We start from the raw sequence: 16,837 nt of genomic DNA, 5'->3' as shown, positions 1-16,837 counted from the left end.
CCAAAGAGAGCGAAGTCATTTTATTTTTATATATTCGTCGGCGGTGTTCACACCTCTATTGATTCCTTTCTTCTGTTTACCTGTCTACTTGTCACCGTGGAGGATGAAGATGACCTCTACAGCTTGCAAGACCACTCCTGCTATTGTTCTAGAAGGCTACAAGCCTCGAGGTGTTTACGAGACAGTTTCTGGCTTGAATACCTGTGGGTGTGGCCCGCTTTCGATGGAAATTGGCTGAATTTATTGTGCAGATGTAACCGGGCCGAAGAATGCAACTTCAGGAATTGTGGATATATATGACGTTTTCGGCTTCAGTTCGCAGACTCTTCAAGGTGCAGATATCCTTGCCGCGCGCACAAATTCGATAGTGATAATTCCCGACTTTTTCAACGGCGAAAGTGTCAGCCACGATTGGCTCCCAGCTGACAGTGAAGAGAAGAAGACGCTACTCACCAAATTTCTGAGTGAAAAAGCAGCTTATCCCCAGAATGTCGGCTTGTTATTGGGAGTAGCTGAAGATTGCAAGAAGAGGTTCCCTTGTGCAAAGAAGTGGGCGGCATTCGGGTTATGCTGGGGAGGAAAGGTGTGAGACCATTCCCATGTCGAGTCTTCCTGTCATTATGCGATTTCAGCACAGTTAAGCTAAAAGGATGAAGGTTGCAGTCCTTGCCTCGGGGTCAGATTCGCCTTTTGTGGCTTCTGGGCAGACCCATCCAGGGTATGTGCTCTCGGGCGGCCATTCTGTCGACTCGTCAACTAATTGCCGTTTTGAATCTTCTAGTAGCATAGATAAAGCAGATGCACAGAAGCTGACAATCCCGCACATCGTACTAGCCTCCAAAGATGAGCCGGCGGAAGTTATCTTGGCTTATAAGGAAATTCTCGAGGCAAGTGGAAAAGACGGACTTGTCGAGACGTATTCCAGTATGTGGCACGGGTGGATGGGTGCGAGGGCAAATCTGACGGAAGATGATGGTCGAAAGCAGTATATGCGTGGGTAAGTCTACTTTCATCACCTTAATCGGACATCTCAGCAGCTGAGCTATAGTTAATATTCCGACAGCTACAATCAGGTGGGCGATTTCCTAGGGAAATATCTCAGCTAGAATAGACCTGTGCTGGGGAGGATGACACGGAGTAGTGAACACCGGAAGCTTCAAACAGAGAACAACTAAATGTCAGCATGTCTTCCTAGAAGTCAACATTACTTCTGCGTCAAGCACTTTGGAGTGGGAAGTGAAAGGGAAATAAAAACACAGAAGTAGAGTAGGTTAAAGGTGAGCAGGTCAGACAATTGCCGTTACCGGCGTCGGCTGTGAGTGCGGCGGGCCGGTCTAGGTCCGAAGCACTAGATGCACAAGTCGTCTAGACCTTGACGTTTAGAAGAATTTATACTTGCCAACCTCCATGCTACCTCTTTCAGGCTGGGTCGAGGAGGCAATAGCTTCTTACTAAACACTTGCTTTACGGTTGATGAAAACCGGTCCTTCTACGCTGCCGTACAGCCAACCTTGCACATGCCTGTTCTCGAAGTAGGTCAACCCAATAGCTCCCGGACGAAGATCGGCATTTTGGAAAATGGGCGACACCGAGATTGCGAATCTGGCGAAGACCGTAAATGCAACGTCGGCCAGCACCGGGGCAATCCAGATAGGCGACCAGCAAACAGCGGATGAAATCGATACTGCTCGAAATCTAGAGCTGGATGTCGTCAAATCCGAACAACAGCAGACGAAAACAGCGGATGAAGTTCATACTGCTCAAAGCCTAGAGCTCGATGGCGTTAATTCCGAACAGGAGCAGACGACTTTGCCACCTCAGAAGGCTGAACTTGTGGAAACCACGGAACCGCCATACACTGTCCTGGAAGAATGGAGGAAAGTCTCGATCATCATTACTGCTTCTTTTTTGGGCCTGGTGTCGCCCATCTCTTCAAGCACGTATTTGCCTTCCATCAACCAAATCTCAGGTGATCTTCACAAATCAATACCTCTCATCAACTTGACCGTCACAACGTACATGGTATGCGCTTCCCGAAATCCTCCAATTACCAATTCTTCCCTGACACCTGCCAGATATTTCAAGGAATCGCCCCATCTTTTGTCGGATCCATCTCCGACGCCAAAGGACGAAGACCGGCCTACATATGTTGCCTCGGCATCTACCTGGCAGCAAACATAGGTCTGGCTCTCCAAAGCAACTATGTAGCGTTGTTGGTGCTGCGGTGCGTGCAGAGCTCGGGAAGCAGCGGCACTATTGCCCTTGCCAGCGCTCTCGTAGCTGATATCACTACCCGAGCCGAACGAGGGAAATATATCGGATATGCCACGATGGGTGTGACCCTCGGACCGGCGATCGGGCCTATAATAGGAGGAGCCGTTGCATCAAACCTTGGTTGGCACTGGATCTTCTGGGTTTTGTCCATTCTGGGGGCGACTTTACTTCTGGTGGTCGTTTTGTTACTGCCGGAAACCTGTCGAAGCGTGGTCGGCAATGGTAGTATACCCCCGCCCAAATGGAATCGTCCGCTCTTCCACGGTAAAGGTCAATCCTCTCCTCCAATTCTCACGACCTTGACGCCAAAACGCCATCGACCGGGTCCAATGCAATCTCTTGAGCTCATTTGTCATAAAGAAGCCGCCATTATCCTCCTGTATAGCGGACTCATGTATGCAGGTTATTTCCTGGTACTAAGCACGCTGACATCCCAGCTTGCTGAACGCTATAGCTTGAGGCCGCACAAGATAGGATTGTGCTACCTTCCTATCGGCATAGGCAGCCTAACATCACGCTGGACACTGGGCATCCTTCTGGACCGGAATTTCAGACGAATCGCCGCAATAGAGGGCATTCCCATTGTGAAGAACAAGCAACAAGACATCGACACATTTCCCATTGAAAAAGCCCGCCTGCAGGTCTCTCTACCCTTCGTGGGCATGGCGTGTTTATCCATCCTGGCATACGGCTGGGTCATGGAGAATAAGATCGACCTTGCCGGTCCCCTTGTCGCGCTATTCTTCCTTGGCCACTTCGTCACGGGCAGTTTCAGTTCACTGAACACCCTAATGGTTGACCTGCACTTCCAAAGTCCGGCGACGGCGACGGCGTCCAGTAACCTTGTCCGCTGTCTCCTCGGTGCCGGCGCCACAGGCGTGGCAACACCGATGATCAATGCCATGGGAATCGGCTGGACGGGGACTTTCGTCGCGGCAGTGTTGCTAAGCCTATCGCCCTTCTTGTGGCTTGTGTACATAAATGGCTGGGCGTGGCGACGCCCGAACATCGAGCGAAAGCGCCACCGAGAGGAACGAGCAAGAGCGCGACTTCAACCCAGCTCGACCAAGTAGACACTTCCAGCGATTTTAACTGAGTAGTAATTCTGCTGTCCTGGAATGTTCGACGTTCGACTACAAGGTAAGGAGACCAATCTCGCAACCGACTATAATACAAGCAAGGTCGGAGCCAGAAGACTTCGACGAAATATCCAGTGCCATTGTATGTTCTTCCGCGGCAAACAGCGCTGGTCAAATTATAGAAATGGAATGCAAAGGCGCGTCACTATGCACAGTCGTCAGGTTTGAATCCTTGTATGAACGAGCCATTCAGCAGAGTCGTCGAGAGAGGGCCCCTCGGCCGGTTGTCTGAAGGGATTCTGTGTTCGATGATCTCAGTCAAGCAACCCAGCCTTTGAAGCCAGGAATATAGAATTGTAGGCTACCCTGTTCCAGCCGAACACTGTGGCTTGACCGGTCGGCTCCATGTCCAAGGTCACGTTGACGGCCATCTCAGAACAGGTTAGGTGAGCGCTCACAAAAGCACATGCCAGACCATGAAGGATCAGATATATGACCCTAGTTCGGATCACCAAGGGGACTTGTGTATGCGTCTAATCGATAGCACTGTCAAGACCGCTATCTAGAGTCTTTCGCAGGTTTTGGCTCGGCTTGGGTGTACGCACAGTAAGACTGATCTTGAGTTTGAGTCCGTTCTCACTTCGCGACTTGTACTGGCTATTTCAAACCGCTGCTCGTCGATAGCTCGGCCGTCACATTTTTCGACCGCCCTCAGGCCCAACCACGGACCGACCGACCGGACGGGCTGGGTTGACTTATGCGAACTGCTCTCAGATAATATCGGAATCCTGAGGGTTGACCGACGACCAAGTTCGATGGAGAAAAGGCGCAGATAACCGACTAGTGTAAGCGGCCCGTTCAAGATCCCGGAGCACTTCAATCGTGGATTCGGAGGATACTATGGCTTAGAGCGACGTCCGACACACGGTACTTCCCAGGCAGCACTTGATGAATTATTCGTACATTGTAGCGAAAGGGTCCATCTGACACCATCGGACGATATTGTTCTGAGCCAGGGTTAAATATTCTGCGTCGTCGACAGTATTCACCGCGCGAGCTTATCGGTCGTGCAGTCCTTGTTTTGGTACTTTAGTCTGTGCCATGGGTGATGTCTTGAATATTCCATCCTATTGGCACTTCTCAATGTGACCGGTTTTGCGCTGTCGTTTGCCAATGGGTTCACAGTCTACTCCTCTATGTGAAAGGACGGGTTTGGGCAAAAGGTAGCCACGTGATTGATAAAAATCCACGGCTTTCCAAATTCCTGGTCTATCTTCCCGTCATCCCACGAGACCACAAACATGTGTTTGTTGGCAACGTTGCTATCAAACGTTGTCTTGTTTCTCACATTCTACGCTCTGCTATTGACAAACAGGGTCAAATTCCCCACCTCATAGGAGGACAAGCCGGATTGTATGTTCCAGGCCTTGTGACAGCAACTCCATCCATATTTTTTGTCCAAGTGCTGGCCCAGTGGCTGCCCCTATACTTCCGAGACCTAGACCATTTATGAACCTGCGGTCGTCGCGTGCTTGTTTGTTTGTCTGCAAATTGACATGCTAGGCTTTGATTTAACTGGCCTCTCCAAAGTTATAATGGCCGGTTCGTTCTGCGTGTTTGGTGGCTCCTGCCTCGCCAATACATGTTGCCCCACAGTCATTGCATCTGAGCTGAAAACCTGCTGTGTCGGTGTAATAATGCCTCGCTTGCAACCTCTCACACAAGGTCACCGCTGACTGTAGAATTTCATCCGACAAGGGCGCAGGGAACTGCTTGATATCTTGTTCTGGTACCGGATTTTCGAAAGGGCTCAGCGCGATAGTATCATAGTGTATCCCCGAGTATACCACAAAGCAACGTCTAGAAGCTTGCTCGTTGTATCTATCCACACGTAATGTTTGCACATCAATACTGCAAATCTCAATGTCAAAATGTTGGCTTAGGATATCAAGCTCGATTTGGCCACCCCACGCATCCTCTGTTTGGATCCACCGGCAGTATGCTTCTGGCTCTTTGTCGTCAAGAATGGCTTTTGAATATTTCTCAGGGTTGTGGTGGATCGTCTGTGCAATCACCGATCTCAATTCTGTCACAGCATCCAATTCGGAGATTGCGGCTGAAGCCACTGCTCGAAACAGGCAAGAGTTGTCGTCTGGCATGATTCGCAATACAAGGGTTCCGCCAACTTCTGGCATGAATACTTCAGGTGGATCGTCCATGGCCGGATTCTTCTTCCGTGAAAGTGAAAGAGGAGCTGCGGCTGGTTGTTGTGGCTTTGGTTTGGACTTGGGCTGGGCTGCCGTCGAGGGCGATTGAGAAGACCCATGTTTCTCTTTTGGCGATGTAGGTTGCCTTGCAGCTTCGGATTTCTGTTGCGAGGCCGAAGGAGAGATGTTGTTCACGATGAGTTGCTCTCCATTTAGCTTAACATCGAGTTCGGAAAGAATGCTAGCGGGGGGATACTGATTGAGATCGAGAGTCTTTGGAGGAAACCCATATTTGATCTCAAAAGAGGTGAGACTCGTCTCAGTAGTGATGGCTTCTCTCAAGGTCTCGATCGTCGCAGAGTTGCCCAGACTGATGATTGACGACTTGCCAGTGGGGTCCCGGATACGGATTCTCATATTTGCGGGGGGGGCTTCCCGCAAGGTAGACAACCGATCTCTGTTGGAAGGAATCACAGTCCGGATCCGGCACGTTCACCGTGAATAAGTGAAGAGTCTGCGCTTTGATGTAAATATTGCCACGTAGATGGAAATCGATGGCGGTGGAGGGAGCAGTCCGAGATATGTCTCTGAATCCTAAATGAGGACCTGAAACGGAGACCAATTCTGAGATAAAAGATAACAAACAGACTCAAGTGGTCGATCTAGAAATAGTACCGAGAAATTAAAGTGTGGTTCTGGTTCTGGTTCTAGTTGTGGTTGTGGTTGACCTTGAGATGTTGGATAGATGGATGATTCCCCAAGAATGCCCAACTTGGTCAGGCCCTGTCCCACATGATCCTCACACCTAAGGAACACGCCTGACTAAGTTTATAATTATTTGTCGGACTTTGCTAACTCTGGGGAACTCGCTTGTGCAAACACGATTAAGACACTCATCATCAGCGACAGCGGCATTTTGAGTCTTTCCATGATAGATTTGGCAAGGAGGGACAGCGCCAAGACTTTGGTTCTGTCTCCAGACACGTGAGGTGCAGGCGATTCGCTCTGCGGGCAATGCGCGTCTGTGTTTGTACGGCCTCGCGATCACTTCCATGCTCTTTCCATACCATTAGACATCTCAAAGACACTTGCGACCCATAGTCAGTGTCCCTCGTATCCCCATGATCTCACCCTGAATTGGTCGGAGACCGTCCTTCCCACCCCGACGCGCTGGGCGCAAACCTGCGACCAGAAAATGGCAGACCCCTCGACAACCGAAGAGCCAGCGACGGCCAAGTCGCCAGACCCTGTTGACTCCATCGAGGTTGTAACAGAAGTTAAAGACGAAGATGCTGTTGATGAAAAGTCTGACAATGAGGCTGATGCAGCCGAAGATGAAGCGGGAGGCGAACGACCAGTCTCGAATGATCAATACAAAGCCCTGAAGAACATTACAGAAATCCTTACCAACCACAAAGTCAAGGTGAAAGGCGATGAGTAAGTTTTCGGAACAGATGCCAGCCTGGCCGCCGCTGATACTGCTTGCAGAGACCATTATCCCTCCACCTTGTTTCGCCGCATTCCGAATCGAAGAAATCTACCCGACTATCACGAGATCATCAAAGATCCGGTCGCCCTCAGTACGCTCAAGGGAAAGATACAGAGGAAGCAGTACAGCGGCATCCCTGAGTTTGTCCGGGACTTCGCTCTGATCGTCCACAATGCCCAGGTTTACAACCGACCGAATTCTGCGCCTGTCCGTGACGTGCTCGAGCTACAGGGACTCTTCAAGGCCGAGTTACAGAGACTTGTTGAAGATGGCTTCCTCAAAGCGGAGGAGATTGATTTTCCCGACCTGGGAGAAATCCCCTATGCTACACCCGAACCAGACCCTGTTTCGGAAGAGGATGACGAGAACGAAGACGACCAGGACCAGGACCAGGATGAGGATGATGATGACGACGACGGTGATGGCGATGACTCAGACGATGATCGGCGCAAGCGCAAAGGACGCAGAGGTAGACCTAGTATCTCTGGTCGCAAAGGTCGCGACGACGACGACGACGACAACAAACTGAACGATGCAGATATTCGAAAGCGTCGCGGGAGGCCACCCAAAGTTGACACGCCAATGGAAGCTCGGATCAAAGCGATACTCAAAGGCATTCGCAAACCCAAGGACAAGGCAGGAAATCTCAGAGTGCGACACTTTGAGCGGTTGCCTGACAAGGCAGAATATCCAGCCTACTTCATAGAGATCAAGGAACCCATTGCGCTAGACACGATCAAGAAGAAGGCAAAGAGAAAGAAGTATCAATCCCTCGAGCACTTCATGAAGGACATCGACCTGCTCTTCAATAATGCAAAGGATTTCAATGAAGACTCCAGCGAGATCTACCAGGATGCGATCGAGTTGTCCGCCGAAGCACTTCGGCTCTTGGACATTGAAAAAGCGAAGCCAGACGAAGAATACTTGATGGAAGATGGAAGGAGACCTCTTCCTTCTGGAATCCTGCACAACAACGAGCTTTGGAAAGTCGGGGACTGGGTCCATATCAAGAATTCCAATGATGTGACTAAACCCATTGTTGCTCAGATTTATCGAACTTGGGAGGATACCGACGGGCAGAAATGGATCAATGCTTGTTGGTACTACCGCCCTGAGCAGACTGTGCATCAGTATGAGAAGCACTTCTTTCCTAACGAGGTGGTCAAGACAGGGCAATATCGAGATCATCAGATTGAGGAGGTGATCGATCGATGTTTCGTCATGTTCTTTACACGATTCAGTCGTGGTCGGCCACGGTCACTTGAACCCAGCAAAGAGGTCTATGTCTGCGAAGCGAGATACAATGAAGAAAAGCACCGATTCAACAAAATAAAGACATGGGCCAGCTGTCTACCAGATGAGGTCCGAGACAAAGACTATGAGATGGATCTGTTTGACACACCCCGGAGGATAAAGAAAGTCCCGAGCCCGCTGAAGCATCTACTGAAGAGTGATGCCAAAGCTACAGATGTGATTCCGGCTCCTCAATGGGGCCATCCAAATGCACCTCCGCTGGTGGGAGGCATTCACAAACAACCACGCGATGAAAATGTAAGTAGCTCCTGCCCTAAGCGCGTCCTCACCGCCGCCGGATCTGTACTCGTCTCGCGCCTGCCTCTCTCCAGTACCCGGATTTGGTATACAACGGCCAGTTCTTGGCGGCATCAAAAGAACGTGATCCGGATTCTATTGTCCTTGGACTGACTTTCTTCCTCTTCACAGCAATCACCACCACCTGAGCCTACACCTCCCCCTCCTCCCACCCCACCAGCTCAAGTAGTCCGGCAGCCCTCTACAAACAGCATGTCCCATCAACAAGCTCGTCCAAGCCTGGATGGTCGATCAAGTACTGGTCCAGGTATCCTGCCTCAGCTCCCCCGTCCGTCGCCCTCCATGGCTCCTCAAATGTCTCCTTACCAAGCGCAATCCCTTTCTCCTGCACCTCAATATATTCGACAAAGTTCCTTATCACAGACCCCGGCCGCAACGCATCGAACCGCTGCTCCCCAAACTCCAACACAACCTCTGCCACTAGCCTATGCTGCTAATCAGCAATTGCATCCAACACCGGCTCTCACAGCTGCTCATCCCACAAGTTATGCACCTGCAATTCCCACTGTGCAACCTTATGCTCGTCCTTCAGTCCCGCCAACTCAATCATACAACCCCTATGGTGCTGCTATGGTGGCTCCAACCCGAGAACAGCAAGTGTTCGTGTTGCCCGACATAGCCAACGAATCCATTCCGAAATCCATCCGCGATCAATTTCCACAGGACTCGGAAGGACGCGTGTTATTCTTCAGCAAACCACCAGTCGTTGCGGATGAGGCGATCTACGATATGCACGCCAGCACTAAGCCGAAACTATTAGCTCACAGTGAGAAATATTTGGCCGCCAAAGCTGAACGCGACAAGCTCATTACAGCAAGAAAACGAACTATCGAAGAGCAGAATGTTCGAGACGATCACAAACGCGTCAAAAATGACCTGGTCAACGGCGGCGAACCCAATGGGACTCATTCCAGCAGAGCCACAGCTTCACACATGCAAGGAAGCAACGGAAGCCAAGGCGCCCAACCAAAAGAATCCGGTACTGATCCTATTACCACGGGACTGACCGACACAATGCAGAATTGGATCAAAAACATGAGTGCGCAGACCGAAATCGACTACAAGACAAGATATGGTGACAAGTGGAAGGAGTATTTCGAAGAAGACCAATTGAGACGGCAGGAACGAGCCAAGAAAGAGGCAGAAAAACAAAAGGCTCGAGAAGAGATGTTTGCAAAGTGCCACAACCCTCCTACCTATGACACCAGCTTCAGCAGGGATATCTGGTCGGGTGGATTCAAAGGCGAGAGATATTAATGCAGCCAGCCTTGGTGGGGAAGTTAAGTCTTGTGGGTCATTGCTTACTGTTGATCCTGAAAAGTCGCAGGCAGGGCATTTACTTGCTTGAATTGGATCGAGGGTGAATGGATGTGTACGAATATTTCAAGCTCGAGCAGCAACGAGTCTAATCAGAGAGCAGAAAGGAAGACCCCATAGCCCAGGATTGTATTGAGTACTTAACTAGGTAATTTTGTCTCGGGTTAATGCGAGCATGGATCCACGCGTCTCGTGCAGCGAGTCACAGGCATGACGGAAAACAGACCTGCCCGTAGCAACAAGAAATTGAAATTCGAGAGCACGATTCCACCCGAAGGGATTTGTCTACAAGCCTATCTATATCTATCTGTCTATCGAACACCATACTAAACCGCCCCCGACACTACACTCCCACTCCCACTCCCACTCCCCAACCTCTCAAACAACTCATCCCTCCGACTCCTCAACCGCCCCAGCTCGGCCGTCGCGCGTCGCACCTCCTCACGCGACGCCTGCACGTCCGGCGGCAAGCCGTGGAACGCGCGGATCGTGTTCTCTAGGCTCTGAAGGTCCTGCTGCCGCCGCTCCAGATGCGAAATCTTCGCAGCGACCGTGGACATCGTCGGCCTGGATGTCTGTGACTGAGAGAGCTGTGAGAGCTGGCGGGTCAGCTGGGCGAGTCGGCTGCGGTATTCCTGTGCTTTGAGCGAGAGTTGTTTCGTTTCCCGCTGGTGTTGGAGTGTTTGTGCGTGGATGGTTGATATGTCGGTTGTTGACGGGAGAGTCGTTGTGCCTGTTTCGGGGTCATCGTGGTCGAGCGGGATTTGTTGCTGATGGTGCCGGTCCTGCGACTGGGCCTGTTGTGGCGCTTCCAGACGCGATATATGCTCGTTCAGAGACCGGATCTGAGCCTCCAACGCGAAGATCTCTTGAGACACGCCCAGGATCCTTGACCGTAGCGCTTGATCTATAGTTCCAGCTGTCGGCGATGTCGTCTCGCACCCCAACAGGACAGCCGAGCGCGCAAGTGAATCCAATGCCGACGCCGCTGCTTCCGAAAGCGACGATTCGAGAAGCTGCAGCAACTCCTCGGCGCCGAGTCCTGCCCCAGGCTGGTCAGCGGCAGCGGTTGCGTGCGCTCTTGCCTCCTGCAGCTCTTCACACTGAGCTTCGTAAACAAGCTCTCGTAACTTGTCAGCCGCGGTGTTCTCAGCCATGAGGCTCTGTAGGCCCCGGAGCGTAGCAGCATTGCGTTCAAATGTTGGGATCGGCGCTGGGTGGTAGAGCTTGGATAGCCATGATGTGACGAGAGACCATGCGTGTGTTTCTAGCGCTTGGGCACGAGCTTTCGATGGTGATGCTTGCATGTTGGGTGGTTTAGGCGGTTTGCCCTTGTTGGCTTATGGACGAGTTGACTAGCCACTTGCCTACCTGGGTAGATAAAATATTGTCCCTTTCTGCTCTCGACTTCGCCCTTCTCTCAGACGAGGAATGGTCCCAGCCTATTCATTGGCGATGGCGGGTGCCAGCAGCGAGGCTCAACTGTCATTTGAAATCGTCTGTCAGAAGTATTTAATTGCTGGCACGTGCCTACCTAATTAGCACCACCTGGGCACCCACCCAGAGATAACTTGCAGCTTTGGAATTACTGTGCTTTGAACCTCCAGCCACGAGAACTACCATGAAAGATTCTCTATGGATGGTATGAGTTACTCCATACACTGACCGGATAAGTGGACAGGTTCCCCGGTCTCTCATGCTGCCAATATGACCATTCACGTGGCATTGGCTGTATCGTCCTCCGCCACAAGAGCAATTCTGTGACCGCTTGATCTCGCTCGAACATGAGGCTGAGTAAAAAAGCAGTGGTGGCTGAGCTAAAGCGTCCAGAAAGCCTCACCACCCCGCATATAAATCCATCGAATGCCCGATTCTGCCTGACTCAGTGGATTTACAGTTTCAATCAGGCTCTGCCTGGGAAGGAGGATCGTCGACATTCTGTGTTTTGCACTAGAAAATGCCAATACCGTTTGGATTTTCCGTGGGAGACTTTCTAACTGTGATAGGTGTGTGTTGGCTGACTCCTCAGCCTCACCTGCATTGCACATATTGACCACTGCCATAGATCTCACCGCCAAAATTGTTGGAGCTCTTAGCGATGCTGGAGGCGCGTCTACCGAATATCAACACGCTTTAATCGAGATCGAAGGCTTTCAGAGAGTAATAAATATTGTCTCCAAACTCAGCCCGACGGAGAACAATTTGGAGCATGTAAACGCTATCCGAGGATTGGCTCTGTCAAGTGGGCCACCACTCAAGGAGTTTTTGGCGAAAATTAAGCGTTATGAGCCATTCCTGGGCTCACATGCACCCAAAGGCTCTCCATGGAAGCATTCGGAAGCTGAGATGGACATTCTATGGCTCAGACGACTTCAAGCAATTTCGGAGGTTTATTGGGATGAAGGTTCTCTGCATTAACATGTTGCTTTCCACGCAATTATAGTATGTGCTCTGGCATCGAAATGCTTTCTTGCTGGCTGTTCTAACAAGAATTAGCCAATCTGATTCTAAAGCCCAGCCCACTCAGCGACGAGAAGACTCCTATCTTCTTGGGGAGGTCATTAAAATACGGCAAAGCATGGAACAACTCGAGCTCGCCTCTGTCGCTTCGCAAAACAATGCGGGTTCTGCAATCGAAGAGGCCTTGGAACCGGTAAAAGACCAGCTCAACTTTATCGCCGATGGTTCTAAACGCAAATTCGACTCAATCTCAATGGATATCACATCCATTGGGACTTCGGTGTCTTAATTTAGAGGTATTCTGAACAATATTATTGGGTTTCTTTGCTCGATCCGGAGCGAGACCAGGGCTGCACTTCAGCAGATATTACAGACCAATATGCAGATCTACACGATATTGGTGACGTCTCAAAGTAGCATCAACGCTACCCCTTCACTCCTCTTGGACTCCAACATACAATTTGAGGACGCGCTAGGAAGGAAAAGTCCTCTGCCTTATCAGTGGTTTCATCATTGGGAGGTAAGACCCCTGAAACAAACCTAGTCGGTCTCTGTCCGACTCTTGGTTGACGCTGTCTAGTCTTTTGAAGGTTTGCTGCGCGCAGAGTTCAAGGACGTGCCTGGTCAACTTAAAGTAATTGAAGGAGAGTACCATTTGATCGATTCTAAAAAAGACGGAACCTTGATCAAGAAGGATGACTGGAAAAAGCTTGTTTTTCCGGGGTCCTCAATAACGATGTCTATGATCATTTCTCAGATGCGATGGCAAGGTGCTCTCTGCCCTAGGCCGAGCTGCAAACAACCCAAGAGAGAAATACTTAGCAAGTTCGCTGTCATAACGTGGTAAGTAGAGAAATCTGAGCATGAGAACCGCAAAGCCTCAGTGTTTGGTTGGAACTATGTGAGGATGTGGTTAACCGCGTATAGCGAACAATGTGGGTTGAAATATTACCCCTGCCAAGAATCAATGGGCTCTGAAAACCCCGAGTTCTCTTCTCCAGAACATGGAGAGATCGAGGAGATCGAGCTCTTTCGGCTAGTACACATTAATCAGACCGAGGACGACGTCAAGACTACGAACTTGCTCCTGCTTAATAGCATCCTTGCCAACGACAAGTTTGACGTTGACCAGTCCATATATCAACGAAACATCTTTGATAGATTCCCTAGCATCCCACCGTATCTGGCGCTCCGACTTGCAGAAGCTAATGCACAACGAGCAAAGAGATTAGCGCGTGCCCATGACTCTGGTTCAAGGCAAGGCTTGCCCGGCCAGGTGGAACGAGAACAACAATTTTCGGAACCCGTCGATGTCTCTGATAATGCGGAGCCAGTTACAGGCGGGTCAAAGAACCAGAAACTGTCAGTCCTTGTACAGCAAGGAACCCCGGTCCAACCCCTGAACTCTATCGTAAATACCCCCGTGACGACGGATCTACTAAAGATCCCCATGTCGGTTGGGTCTCAATCTAATTCGAGGCGCATGTCCTTTGATTGGGCGGAGAAATTTGCAGGTCTGATAGACGAAGAGGTTTCACTACTACCACAGCAAGGAACCCCACTTCAAGATTCATTTAATATCGCAACCCTCCTGGTCATGATAGATCAATTGGAGAGCTTCACCTTGTTTGGACCTTAATCGAATGCGACGAATGAGCTCTTGGACGCTGCAGAGCCCATTTCAGGGTCCCCGACATACTAGGCAGTGCCGCATCTTCTACAGAACGGTCTCTCTTTCTGGACGGGTCTATCGAAGGATCCCATCTCGCTTGGAACCCGATCCAATTCTTCTGGGACCAATGACTCGATGCAGACACCCAATCAAGGTGTCGGGCGCGGTTCAAAACTCTACTGTCACACACTCTTGCATAGACAGCGACATTGTAGCACCTTCCGGTTTTGTTCTTCCGGCACCTCCAATTGACTTAGGAAGCGAAAGCACCTTTATATGCGATATTTGTGGCGAGCAAATTATAATACTGAGGCGGCGTGATTGGCAGTATGTGTTTCATTTTGATATTGAGGGACCAAGAGCTAATTGGAACAGAGTCCATGTTCTGCAAGACCTGCAAACGTATGTCTGTCAGTTCGAGGACTGCCCGACTCCGCTTCGGGTTCATGCCACGCGCCAGGGACTCTTGTCTCATTTCCACAAGCAACATGTCCGTGAGTATAAGTATAGATGTTCCTCATGCGACTTCAGCTGCAAATCAAGCCGAGAAGCATTATCTCATATCCGAAGCTTATGGCCATGCACGAGTGATGATGTGCCTAAGTTGGTGAAAGAGTTTGATACACTGAGCTGTCCAATATGTGGCTCCAACCCAGGATCATGCACAACAACCTTTACCACACATGTATCTCAGCATCTAGAGCGTATAGCTTTCATGGTGCTTGCCAAGCCATACGGTGAATGGAACTTCTATGACGACGCTAAATCAATAACCTCGTCAGTGGGAACCATCGCAATGGATCCTGAAGTACTCGATTCCATAATCCAGGGCCGCACTTCGAACGTGAGGCAGCTGCTTCACGACGGTATGTTGCGTGATGGGATAACATCTACTGGCCGCTCAGTGCTCCACTTGGCCGCTGCTCACGGGCAATATTCCATCGTGTGGCTTTTACTTCAATCTAAGTTCGATGTGAGCCTGGAGGCCATTGACTCAACCTGTCTCAAGTGGACGGCTCTTCATTTCGCTTCTGCTGCAGGGCATGCCTCTACAATAGACCTTCTTCTGAAGGCAGGCGCGCGTCAGCCTTCGGATGAACCGACACCACTGTTCCTTGCCGTTGAAAAGGGCCATTGCGAAGGTGTTGAGATATTGCTGGCCGCCGAGCACGGACTTGACTTTGGTTCATCCGCCCCCCCCCCGAAGCCTCTGAGTATCGCTGTCGAAAAGGACTATGCTGAAATTATGCGGAGCTTCTTGGTCGCTCCGGAATCCCAGTCTCCACCTGCTTCCTTGAACTCTTCAAAAAAACATTTGGTTAATCGAAGTTCGAAGCGTTACGAATTTTTTGATCAGATTGTGAGGGATGCCACTACATGGAATGCGAAACTCAGTATACAAGCTATCTTTCAATGGGCGTCGCGGCCAAACATACGCGCCACACTCACGAGTACACTATTTGGCAACTGGAGCGATACTATCACGGATTGGATCTCCATAGCTTGCCAAAAGGAGAACACCACTCTTGCGCTTCTGCATGCATCTGCCCCATTCCTGGAAAATCCGCCTCATCTGTCAGTACGAGCCTGGACCGCAATCGCAAAATTGAAAAATGCTGGGGCTCTCAAAGAAAAGGCTCTGCTGGGGAGCGCTGAACGCATTGAAAATGGTCTTGAAGCAGCAGCAGAGGTGGGAGACTTGGACTTCTTCTCCCAAGTTGTCGAAAAAGCCAGTGTACTGCCTGCAATAATCTGGACGAGGGCCTGCTCGTGCGGGAATCTCGACATCTTGCTCGCCTTATTGAATCGGGGTGACGAGCCGCCGCCAAGAATCCTCGAGGCAGCGGCTAAAGAAGGTCAATACAAGGTGATCAGCACGCTCCTTCTACAATTCCACCGGTTTTTCTCAACACAAGAAAAGGACAAAGCCCTATTTGCTGCAGTGCGAGCAGGGCATCGAAAGTGTGTTCAGGCTCTGTTCAAACACCGGCTTCCAGAACCCGAGCTGGTGTCCAGATTGCTCGTGAGTGCTGCAGATGCTGGGTGCGTTCAGGTGGTAGACTTTTTCTTGAACGAAAGCACGGGAGAAACCCTTTCCATCGATGCGCTGACAGAGGCTTTGGTAGCTGCGGTGTCCAACAGCCATGCAAGCACGGTTGACCGATTGTTGATCCGCCACTCACCTACCTGTGCTTTGACATCGTATGGCAACAATCTTCTTCACCTTGCAGCCCTTGTTGGGAGCACAGAAATCGCCCAGAAATGCCTGTCTCTGGGCATTGACGTCAATACCATCGGTTCTCTAGATCAAACCGCACTTTTCAAAGCTTGTGATAAGCACCACTGGGAGTGTGCGAAGCTCTTGCATTCCCATGGAGGGGTATTGAAGAGCCGCGTGGGTTATAACTCGGTACTGGAAAGACAACTTCGGTCGGAGTTGTCCAGGTCTGCTCAGCTGACGAGCGCGACCGCCTCCGACGACCCACGTACTCGAGGAGATGATTTGTTTCCCATCTAGGCAGGCTCCTGGATCCATCCGCGTTTGGGAACAATTGAGGTATTGGCGCTCACGAGGGCGATGCTTGTTGCAGAGGACGATATCAAAGACTATGATTTAACGACTTTTGTTCATTGAATATTCATATAGCGGCACTCTGCGTTCTGTCTACCAGCGAGCAACACGATCCGGAAACGAAGGTAAGCTGGAACGCGTGAACAACAGATTGGG

General features: G+C 50.5%; 8 protein-coding genes across 8 annotated transcripts; 6 read left to right on the top strand and 2 right to left on the bottom strand.

The window, feature by feature from the left end:
- Positions 1 to 103: 103 nt before the first annotated feature.
- On the top strand, positions 104 to 1,001 carry A1O9_00836 (uncharacterized protein; the record flags this gene model as incomplete). The annotated part of the gene is made up of 4 exons (XM_013409999.1): positions 104 to 203; positions 252 to 583; positions 657 to 718; positions 782 to 1,001. The coding sequence occupies 4 exons, from the start codon at positions 104 to 106 to the stop codon at positions 999 to 1,001; spliced, it is 714 nt and encodes a 237-aa protein (XP_013265453.1).
- A 577-nt stretch (positions 1,002 to 1,578) lies between these two features.
- On the top strand, positions 1,579 to 3,347 carry A1O9_00835 (uncharacterized protein; the record flags this gene model as incomplete). The annotated part of the gene is made up of 2 exons (XM_013409998.1): positions 1,579 to 2,022; positions 2,076 to 3,347. The coding sequence occupies 2 exons, from the start codon at positions 1,579 to 1,581 to the stop codon at positions 3,345 to 3,347; spliced, it is 1,716 nt and encodes a 571-aa protein (XP_013265452.1).
- A 1,577-nt stretch (positions 3,348 to 4,924) lies between these two features.
- On the bottom strand, positions 4,925 to 5,977 carry A1O9_00834 (uncharacterized protein; the record flags this gene model as incomplete). The annotated part of the gene is made up of 1 exon (XM_013409997.1): positions 4,925 to 5,977. The coding sequence occupies one exon, from the start codon at positions 5,975 to 5,977 to the stop codon at positions 4,925 to 4,927; it is 1,053 nt and encodes a 350-aa protein (XP_013265451.1).
- Positions 5,978 to 6,755: 778 nt separating this feature from the next.
- A1O9_00833 (uncharacterized protein) lies at positions 6,756 to 9,917 on the top strand (the record flags this gene model as incomplete). The annotated part of the gene is made up of 3 exons (XM_013409996.1): positions 6,756 to 6,997; positions 7,049 to 8,600; positions 8,772 to 9,917. The coding sequence occupies 3 exons, from the start codon at positions 6,756 to 6,758 to the stop codon at positions 9,915 to 9,917; spliced, it is 2,940 nt and encodes a 979-aa protein (XP_013265450.1).
- Positions 9,918 to 10,303: 386 nt separating this feature from the next.
- Positions 10,304 to 11,284, bottom strand: A1O9_00832 (uncharacterized protein; the record flags this gene model as incomplete). Its single annotated transcript, XM_013409995.1, has 1 exon — positions 10,304 to 11,284. The coding sequence occupies one exon, from the start codon at positions 11,282 to 11,284 to the stop codon at positions 10,304 to 10,306; it is 981 nt and encodes a 326-aa protein (XP_013265449.1).
- A 650-nt stretch (positions 11,285 to 11,934) lies between these two features.
- Positions 11,935 to 12,726, top strand: A1O9_00831 (uncharacterized protein; the record flags this gene model as incomplete). The annotated part of the gene is made up of 4 exons (XM_013409994.1): positions 11,935 to 11,983; positions 12,043 to 12,188; positions 12,295 to 12,419; positions 12,474 to 12,726. 4 exons carry the CDS (start codon positions 11,935 to 11,937, stop codon positions 12,724 to 12,726), a joined length of 573 nt encoding a protein of 190 aa, XP_013265448.1.
- Positions 12,727 to 12,816: 90 nt separating this feature from the next.
- Positions 12,817 to 14,076, top strand: A1O9_00830 (uncharacterized protein; the record flags this gene model as incomplete). The annotated part of the gene is made up of 3 exons (XM_013409993.1): positions 12,817 to 12,957; positions 13,018 to 13,280; positions 13,365 to 14,076. 3 exons carry the CDS (start codon positions 12,817 to 12,819, stop codon positions 14,074 to 14,076), a joined length of 1,116 nt encoding a protein of 371 aa, XP_013265447.1.
- A 748-nt stretch (positions 14,077 to 14,824) lies between these two features.
- On the top strand, positions 14,825 to 16,627 carry A1O9_00829 (uncharacterized protein; the record flags this gene model as incomplete). Its single annotated transcript, XM_013409992.1, has 1 exon — positions 14,825 to 16,627. The coding sequence occupies one exon, from the start codon at positions 14,825 to 14,827 to the stop codon at positions 16,625 to 16,627; it is 1,803 nt and encodes a 600-aa protein (XP_013265446.1).
- Positions 16,628 to 16,837: the final 210 nt, after the last annotated feature.

This window comes from Exophiala aquamarina, assembly GCF_000709125.1.
Source record: "Exophiala aquamarina CBS 119918 chromosome Unknown aczIA-supercont1.1, whole genome shotgun sequence".
NCBI classification, from domain to species: Eukaryota; Fungi; Ascomycota; class Eurotiomycetes; order Chaetothyriales; family Herpotrichiellaceae; genus Exophiala; species Exophiala aquamarina.
The sequence above is the reverse complement of the archived record's forward strand: the minus strand, read 5'-3'. Positions and strand labels throughout refer to the sequence as shown.